The 10,317-nt window shown below is 38.3% G+C and overlaps 1 protein-coding gene across 6 annotated transcripts in view; it reads left to right on the top strand.

Moving 5' to 3' along the window:
- The window catches only part of DGKB (diacylglycerol kinase beta), a 682,497-nt gene extending 677,236 nt beyond the window's left edge, over nucleotides 1–5,261 (top strand). For all 6 annotated transcript variants that reach the window (XM_087861011.1, XM_087861009.1, XM_087861012.1 and 3 more), the window contains one exon: nucleotides 1,473–5,261. In XM_087861011.1, the coding sequence (XP_087717137.1) occupies nucleotides 1,473–1,580 (108 nt within the window). In that variant the 3' untranslated portion in view covers nucleotides 1,581–5,261. The remainder of the gene's footprint in view (nucleotides 1–1,472) is intronic.
- The last annotated feature ends 5,056 nt before the right edge of the window (nucleotides 5,262–10,317 follow it).

A 10,317-nucleotide genomic window follows, 5' to 3' on the forward strand; every position in this document is an offset into this window, starting at 1 on the left:
TGGTAGAGATCTTTTTCAGTCTATAAAGATGTATACATTCTGGGATCTTAACTCTCCAGCTCTCAATTCCACAGTTCATAATATAACAAAAATAAAGTAAAATCATGCATTCAGGGAGTTGGGAGCTGGCTTAGCCTACTGGCCTTTTACAGGTGCAATTTATTTTTACAGTGAAGAGAAGAACACTGAATCTTCCCAGAATAACCTGATTCCAACAGACTTAAATAAAGTTGTTCGTTTTTCCAGGTTTTTGACATACTTCTGTCTTTCTAGACTGTGAAGTGAATCTCCATTTCCCAAAAGCCCCGTGCCGATTTTAATGATCGTGTTCACGTGACATACATTTTTTTTTGTTTTATTGCTATTAGTGAATGACAAGTGAAGGATATTCATTTTAACTTGAAAATGTCAGGGATGCACTTTAAGAGATATATTTTTGCAGCTTTTAATGAGGTGGTGTTTCTTTTTGAAAGAAATACTCATCTCTGATGCGGGTGCTATGCAGGTGACAACTGATATTTAATAAGCGATGGTTCTTGTATTAGTCGCAGTTCTCTAAAGAAAATGTCTCAGATTGCTTTTGAAAAACTCTTAGCGTCACTAGCCCAAAGGCAAGATGTGACCTTTTTATTACATAATGAGAATCATTTATTATCTTACAATGTATCTTAAAGTCACAGACAAAATGCCACTTTGATAATTGCTTTCAATTAGCTTTGAGCATAGCATATATTCATAAAATGTCTTCTCTAATTTAGACTTGAATTAGAGAAAATTGCAGACATAATCTACTTTAAGGTTGTCTCATTTAAGGTGATTCGTAGTTTTATATCAAAGAAATCAAAACGACTAGCTTTAGAACAGTCTCTCAAAGTGTTTTAAGCAGGCTTTTCAATATTTGATTCTATTCTATTACCAATTAATTAACAAATTAGAAAGCTAGTTCATCATTTCTGACCTTTAATGCACGTTAACTTTTGACTTTCATTCCTAATGATTGTTTTGAAATTAAACCTTGCAGTTCATGTGGAAAGAGAGAAACAATCTGATTAGCAAGATAAATAAGGCTTGCCTTGACCCCCAGTACATCCTGATGTTGGACTATAACTGGAATTCTGAACACTGTAATGCTGTGTCCTTCCCTGCTCTAAATGGTCAATGAGTTATACTAGATAATCATTTGGCCGAAACAAAGAGTTTTGGGCCGTTACTACATGTGAGGTTAGAGGTAACATGATATTTAAAATGTGACTTCAGTCAATTTTCATTTTTTATTACTACCCTGAGCATTAGAACATGGTTTAAATGCAAATTCTTGTCTTCCTTAAATATACTTTTGAAGCAATAAAAACTCTGAAACTGCATTTTACACTCGTGTTCCAGTAGTTCATGGAATATTATTGACCGTAACGGAGATTCTCTGAAATCGGTATTATATCTGGAGATTACTCTCTTTCTCTTTCTTTCCCTAGATAAAAATTACACACAAGAACCAAGCCCCAATGCTGATGGGCCCTCCTCCAAAAACTGGGTTGTTCTGCTCCCTCGTCAAAAGAACAAGAAACCGAAGCAAGGAATAAACCTGTCTCATTTTATTCTTCGAGATCTAATTAGCATAATTGGGCCATGGAAACTTCTGCTGGAAATCTTTGAACCATTTCAGTTCTCTTGCTCATGCAAAATCATGGAATTGGTTTAACAGTTTTTGTTACTGAGCTAATGTAAAATTCAGCTATTAGAGAATTTGTCTCAGTTTTTATAGGCATCTTTGCATGAAGAAGGCAGCAGTTTACATGAAGTGGTACTGCATATTTTTGTTGCATGCGTTCCCATAGATTTTTATGTCCCCACCCCCTCCTCCCCCAATTTCCACTTCCTAACCTGTGAGAGGAGTCTGTGAACCATAAAAGGAAATACCAGGGGAAATGTGATTCTCCGTGTGATTGCAGTTATTGATAAGCACTAATCAGTAACGCTACAATGATCATAAGCGCAGACTGCGATGCTTTTCCCTTTTAGAATCAGTGTCTCAATGATCTTTGAACTATGACTTGAGAAGAAACTTTTAATTGGAAGATTTTACTAAATAGTTGTCTCTGATACGTTGCTGTATCTAAATAGTTTTTTTCAGCATCTTGATGATCAGCTTCCGAGTGGAATTTAAAATTTCAGGTATAAAGTTTTCTTGTGCTAAAAAAATAGAAAGTGATTTTTATTTTGTTTCATTTTGTTTTTAATTCCAGAAATAAGTGAAAACAGAAATCAGTTACTTGGCAGTAAAGTGTGGCAATTTGACAAGCCTTATTCCTTTCTGCATGTGGCTCTAGAAGAAAATTCATAACCACACCAGTAACCAAATAGCTGTTTTAAACTATGTGCCTAATATACTATCTCCCACCAAAGATTCAGAAAAAGATGCTTGAGAGAAATGGGTTAATGTATAATTAATTAGCATTGTGGAGAAAATTTATGGTTCTTATGATTAATTTTGTGATGACTTAAACTCTGGAAAGAGAGTGAATTACCCATTAATTATAATTAAAGTTCTCACCTTACGCAAACAATAGGCCATACAACACAATCAAAGCTCAATTCGCTGATTTCTTGCTTTTTTGGTCATTTATAAATATAGGTATCCGTAATTTTTAATGGATCAGTTAAGTGCACTTGAGAAAGTAAATGATTGTATCAGTTTTGTTCTAGCATAAATTGATACCTGTAAGAACTATTAAGCTCGCTGAAGCAAGTCATGCATGCAATTAGTCCTCTCCCATCAGCCTGCGCCACTCCCATCTCTGTGGCATTTCAAATGTTTATTCGGAAATGATGGCCCAGATCGTTGTTTACAGTATTCATGGTATGGTCGGAGTCTCTGTTTAAAGAAATTATGGAATATGTGCTTTTCTTAGTGTTTCATTAAATCTATGATACAAAATGAAATGCTATTCCGAGCAGTTTGGGTATTGTTCACTCATAGTGACCTGCATCTCATCATTGCATGTTTTGTTTTTAAACATGCCATAAGGAAAACAAGTGCTTGAAATGCATGATTTATTAGTTTTTCTCTCCACTTGGCATTAAAGTACTAATGATTTATCAGTTCTGTTTTTCTATTGATTCATTCATCTTTGAATAACAAATAGCATTTAGTGATTCTGTTGAACACACTCCTGTGCATGGATTTATGGATTTCAAGTGAAATTGCTATAATTTTTGTTCTTTGGTTTGAAAACTCAACTGAATGCTGTTATATCAAATAGCTACTCTCAAGCAATGTACTATAATGGAAGATCATGTATAAAGCATATTATTTTAGTGTTCCAGGAACATTAGATGGTAAATATCAATCAACAATAAGTTTAATTGCTTTGAAAATAAAAGCTTTTGAATAAAATTAAGACATAATTTAGCATTCCCAGGGAAATTATCATTACAATTGCAAATGTGGCACAGCAATCACTTGCCCTAGTATAATAAAAAAAAAAAAAAGTTATTTGGCAGAGCAGTAATACGAGCAAAAGAAATCTCTAAACAGTAACAAACGCATTACTGACATAATGTTACATAACACACACATTGATTTCGTGTATCTATGGTTACAGGTAATAAATATTTTTACATAAATTGACACAATTTTCTACAATGGGCAGGCAGGCTTTGTATCAAAACATATTCTGAAGCCACAAATTATTTTATGTGCAGTACACATACAATTATGTCTTGGCTACCTTTTATAGTATGTAGTGTGAAGGCAGCAACAGTTTGTGAATCATTCCTAACAATCTGTGCAGGGGAAAGCTGCTGAAGAGACGGTGGGATACGACAAATCAAACAACCTGCTTATCAGACTTCCACAGTTGAAATCAAGGGATGCGGCTTTACTCCGGAGTAGCTACGTAACTGTAATTAGTGGTAATAGTAGTTTCATTTTCAGTCAGAATTCATTGGTACAAATAATAAATGTTCAAATAGGAATCAAATGTTACTGTCATCAACCCATTTTCTAAAGCTACTGACATGCTTGCCCTTCAAGTACACTACTCCTGGGGTTTGGAAAGTAGTTTAAAAAAAAAATGACTTTGATGGTTTTAAAATCAGAGAAGATATTCTTTCCATTTTTATGACAGCTTCAAGTGGAGAATATATATTTTAAGGAAAATTCTAAACGGAAAGTTCTATGGTATATTAAAATATTGAATAATGAATGTTAGCTTTTCAAGATGGAATTTTTTCTTCTCTGTGTGGGTGATGGAGTTGTTGAGTCAACCTCTTTTAAATATAGTAGACATTGTAGTACAACGTTTTAAGTAGATGAAACGCTAAAGTAAAAAATTAACACTGGACTTGCAGGGATCAGAGGAACAGGGGGAACAGACATATGCATTTTGCAACCCAGGGCAATACACCGAGTTCATAAATAGACATTCCAGAAGAATCCTGGATATCCAGGCTTCCATAGGAATGGAGATGTCTATGTGGATCCGGAAGTTTTAAAGGATACAAGTATATTTTTCCACATACATGTGTATACCGTGCGTATTTGGTGCAAAAAGTGCTGGTCAATGTATTTGTGGAGAAAGAAGATATCATGTAGAAGGTGAAGAAAAAAAACTTTTAAAACTGTTTTCATGTTTAAACTATCTCTGTGATTATAGCCATAACAGAGCAGAGGGCTCAGGTGTTTGGTGTAGTCTACCACAGGTAGAAATTTAAATCCGATGAATTGTGTATATGTTTCCGAGTTTTGTTCTTTTTTTAGGGGGATGGGAAATAATTGCAGTTTTCAAGGGAGAATCTGTTTTGAATTTTGACTGTATTCTACTTGAATGAGACGAAACTTTTAAATGGTTCCATCCCTTTTTGTGTCAGTTTATTGTTTATTGATTATAAAAAGGCAAATGTACCTTTCATGGCACATATAACCCCCAAACATTTATTCAAATACAGTATGTGTATTCAGAACTAAACAATGAAGCCCTTGTAATATATGTTAAGGATGTAAAATTTAAATAAATAAATAAACAAACAAAACCCGCAAAAGAGCTTTTGTTTTGTGACAGGTAGAAATCACCCTTTTAGTCTCCCGACTAAATTGCATTCTATTTAAATAAAATTTGAATAAACTCACACTGAAGGATTCTAAACATCCTTATTGTGTTTAAAAACAGATAATTCATTTAATTACAGTATCTTATTAATTATTTTTCGGAAAGTGTTATATACAATATCGTGCTTTTTGAAATAAAAATGTTAACCACTCAGTTAAGTGTCATTCCTTCCTGCCGTTTTGGTCAGATTTTGTCTGTAAATGAACTTTTCAAGCAGTTGCCATCAGTCTACCCCACGGGATCTCCAGTGACGAATACTAGACCAGCCACTCCGTCTTCTGTCTGGGGGAAGAAGTCTGGGCATTTGGGGACTGAATTCTGTCATTAAGAACGGAACCATTCTATTTTGTGCTGCTTTGGCCCCAAGTTGCTGCTATGAACATTATTCCAGCAATTTCAGAGATCCCAGGAACACCAACAGACTGGCTGATAGACTTGTGGAGACTGAAAGATTAGGTCAGGGGTTCTGTGAGGACTTACACTGAATTTTCTGGATGAAACCCATTTCTAATTTCATTTTGTGTAGCCGACTTTAGCAAATCTCTCTGGGCACTGACTGGGTACCAGATATTTTACAAAGCGGTTACAACAGTTAAAGGGCAGTGTCTCTTTGGGTTCCTTCTACTTGAGGTCATCAGGGTGTTCGGTGGTGTCCCCGTGGATATGGTGGCCCCCAGAGCTGGGACAGCATTCTTCGACTCTGCCACATCACTGACCAGGCTGCTGCTTCCTCCTTCTATTCATCAAGTTTTGGAATGGACCTATGCCAGTAAGATAACTAGAAGATTCAGCTTGTGAACTTCAAGATAAATCTGCCTCTGGGACCTGTAAGAAGGTTCTGAGGATGGAGGTGTCATCTTTAATCCTAGCTGCACATTTGACAGACTATAGCTCAGAGGAAAGTTACTTAATCTCTGTAAACCTCAGTGTTCTCATCTATTCAATAGGCAGAAACATAGGACCTGTATCAGGGTTGTTGTGAGGATTAAATAGATAATTTTCTAACTCATTTTCTATCAGCAAACATTCAGAGCATCATTTCTAGCTGCAGTGGAAACAGTAGCAGTAGGAGCAACAGCAGCGGCAGGAGAATCCTCTTTGTCCCCACTTGGGTCCTTCCTCTACAATATCAAAGATAGTTTTCTAGAAAGAGATGATCTTCCTCATGACATCACCCTGTCTTACATGATAAAAGTCCAAAATCCTCAGGCTAACAAGGGCTTTCATGAGCTGGATCTTCTTAGCCTTTCCTCTGTCCACTTTCCTCCTAACCCCATGTGCAAACTTAGTTCCAGCCACACCGTTCTACTTGCATTTCACCAGATATGACATGTTTTTTTCAGGGCTATGCACTTCAGCAAATTTTATACCCACTGGCACATTCCCTTTCTCAAGGCTTGGTTCACTTCTGTTTGGGAGGCTTTCGGGACCCACCTTCGTCCAGAATGCACGAGAGTGGTTCTGGTGAGTTTCTCTGTGCCCCTTTAACACTGATACCTATGCTAAAGTTTTTCACTCCGTATTTTAAATGGTTACTTGTCTGATTGTCTCATTAAACCGGTGAGTCGTTTGAAAGCCAGACCTGGGTTCTAGTCCCTGCTGTTCCCCTGGGGCTATCCCTATAAGATATGCCGCAATCTTCGAACAGATAAATACAAGCTACCAAAATTCCGAAGTTCCCATAAAACATATATTACTTCTTTCAGAAGAAATTATATAAAAATCGTCTATTCAATCAATCATAAAAATATGACTTTTTTTTCTACAATTTTATTATCCCTTATAAACTTTGGCAGAATAAACTTACAGTTCATTCTTATGTCCTTCTCACCTCTTGTCATTTTCCCATATGCAGTAGCACATTTCCAACTTTTCAGTTAATTCAGTGGCCAATATGGCATGCACTTTTTTTTTTTTTAAGATTTTACGTATTTATTTGACAGAGATAGAGACAGCCAGCGAGAGAGGAAACACAAGCAGGGGGAGGGGGAGAGGAAGAAGCAGGCTCATAGCGGAGGAGCCTGATGGGGGGCTCGATCCCATAACGCCGGGATCACGCCCTAAGCCGAAGGCAAATGCTTAACCGCTGTGCCACCCAGGCGCCCCTGTGGCATGCACTTTAACTCACAAGTGGTTATCATTGGGCCAGCGCAGGGTCTGCATGCCTGGTGGGGCTGGGAGTCGTGGATAGCTGTCTTCTATTCTCCAAGGAATGCTGGGGAGATAGTATGAAGGATAACGGCCTCCAAAGATGTTTACACGCTGATATTTGGAACCTTTGAATATGTTCTGTTACATAGCCACCGGGAATTTAAGGTTACAGATAGAAATCAGGACGCCAATCAGCTGAGTTCAAGCTGAAGCGCAGCCTGGATTATCCAGGTGTGCTCAATGTAATCTTAAGGGTCCTTTAAAGTGGACGAGAGGGGGTGGAAGAGGTCAGAGTCAGCGGTTGGAAGGTGTTACGTCGCTTCGTTGGAAGATGGCGGAAGGGAGACCACAGCCACGGAATGCGGCGGCCTCTGCAGAAGGTAAGGAAAGGATTTTCCTCCATAGTTTCCAGAAGGAACTGGAAGCTTTAATTTTAACCTAGTGAGACGTATTTTGAACTTCTGAGCTGCGGTACTAAGATAATAAATTTGTGTTTGTTAAGCCACTAAATTAGTGGTAATTTGTTACAGCGTCAGTCAGAAACTAATTTGGGGAAGTAGGAAGGTAGAACGCCACGTTCAGGGCTGTTGTTAAAACATTGATGCCTTTTAAAATAGAATAAAAGTGCTGTGGTTTAATCTTTAATGCATTTGAATTGCTTAATTCTCCCTTAAATGCATTTGAATTGCGAAAATCCAGTATACACGCCTCACCTTTGACCCATGTAGACAAATTGATGAGGGTGGAGAAAGGGAGAGAGATTTTATTTCCCAGTTTGATAGTTTTTTATTGATAGCACTCTAATAAGGGAGAAGAGGGGGGAAAAAAATAAAAGCTTCTGTTGTGATGACATTTATTTTGCCGAAGACAACAATCTCAATTTATTTTTTTCAGATTATATATGTAATCCTGGTTTTAGATATTTGGGTGTCTGTTTGTATTAATGCTTTTTACCCTTCTTGGGGCGCCTAGGACACTTTCGACTTGAGTCTGTAGGAATAAGAAAATAATAAAGGGTGACTGTAAATGAGAGGTTTAGAGTACTCCTCTCAAGTTAAATTATTTATGTATGTCTGTCCCACATTTTCCTGCACATTCATTTCCCAAGTTCGCTTCAGCTAGAGTAACAGGTGAACAGAGTCAGCTAATGAAGCCGCCCCTCCATGCCGGGTCAGAGCCCTACCGTGGCATTGGGATTGCTACCCCTTTTGAAGCTTTTGAAGAGGTGTGTGCTTGGCAAATGCTAATGAGTTTAAACTGGCTTATGTGTAAATTACTAGTTGTTTGGAGGGAAGAATTAAAGTACTTTGCAAATATTTTACAGTGTAAACGGTTTTCTGGGCGTCTTAGCTTGTTCATAGGTGAGGATTTCCTGAGTCATAGAAAGGTCGCCAGCCACATGAAAACAGCATGTCATTTAACTTGAGACCTTTAACTCAAGTCCTTTTCCTATTCCAGAGCCTTCTATTGTGAGTTTACAGTATCTGTTAGAAACTCTATTGCCATCCACACACGTGGGAGAAAGTAATCAATTCAGTGGTATTTTCAGTATTGTCAAGCCGCAAAGATTCTGTCCTTGACTTCACTCTCCCAGGCTCCCTGAACTCTTGTTTCATTTAGGCTTCAGCTTCTGGACTTCTTGGTCTTTGTGTTGTCCAATTTGAGCAGGAATCCTAAGTCAGTTTAGCTGGAGTCCCCCATCGTCCGTCTCTGATCACCTTCAGTATCTATCTAACCAGGCTTCTCAGCCGCCACCATCCCCAGGTGACAACTGTTAACCCTTGCCCCTGATGTTTTTCTTAGTAATTTTCCATCCACTGACCCCCCACACTGTACCTCAGCCATTCATTCCCACTTGCCCGTGCTGTGTTTGGAGTTGAAACCAGTCTCTCTCTCCTGTCAAATTCCGTTTCAGTGGTCCCAACACCTGTTCTGATAGCCACCCGTCCCCCACTTGAATAAAGTCTTTCTCGCCATGCTTCAACAAGTGTCATTCAAAAATTTTTCTTTAGTTTTTGGTATAATGCGAAATCAGTATAATGGTAGCATATTATCAGAAGTTAAGGACTGTTTCAAAATTCCAGTCATATAAAAGAATATTCTCAAGGGAATTCACCTTATATTACAACTGATACAAATTAAAAAACAAAAAGTAATTTTTAAAAAATCAGAATGTAGGAGTAATTACTATTGCGCACGTGAAGCTTTAAAAAAAATTGATGATTTGCAATTCCATAACAGAGAGGTTGTAAGAGAACTGCATTGCCCTCCCAGATCCTCCCTTGAGTTTACCTGCCGCCATGGAAGGTTTCCTGCACACACAGCACTCTTCTGAGAAAACTCTGGCAAGGAAGCAAACATGCTAGGGTATGCCTCAGTTGAACCCTGAAGTGTGGCAGAGTAGTACCCCCGGCTCAACCTTCAGCCAACTGGGGATGGGAGCCCACTGAGAAATGTCCCAGTCTCCCATGTTCTTACAGGTTTGACGATTGAGAGGTATGGTCCACTGAATTCTTTAGAGGCTTCCTAGTGGGACCGTGCTCCCGTAGCACACTCATTAGTGTGGCCTTTATTGACTTGTCTTGTGTCTCAGTCTCACTTTTGTCTCCTGCTGTTGTCTTCCGACTATACTACCAACAGCCAAATCCTTGGAAGCCTTGTTTGAACCCAAAGACAGTATTAATGTCCCACCTAAGCCTATTACTCTTTCTGAGAGACCTATGTCAAAAAAAAAAAAAAAAAGTTGCAAATCAAATGCCTAAAGAGGCCAAGAGGGTATTAAAGACAGACTGAGACTCATTAAAAATTGTAAGAGTTTATTTAAACAAAAATTGATTAGAATTGGGCCACATCCAATCCAGCAGATAGAAAGGAGCTTGAGGAGCTGTATAAAACGGGAGACTTGCATAGGCTGAAGAGAGCAGGAACAAGAAGGAAATTATATGAGGCATAAAAGCAGATTGGTTAGTGCTCGGTTACGTCACTTCGGAGGCCGATGGCAGGGGTCTGTCAGGCAGAGGCTGTAACTAGTGCCGCTCAGGCAATTGCTGGTTGACTG

Source organism: Ursus americanus, chromosome 3 (assembly GCF_024610735.1).
Source record: "Ursus americanus isolate L20-20 chromosome 3, mUrsAme1.1.p, whole genome shotgun sequence".
NCBI classification, from domain to species: Eukaryota; Metazoa; Chordata; class Mammalia; order Carnivora; family Ursidae; genus Ursus; species Ursus americanus.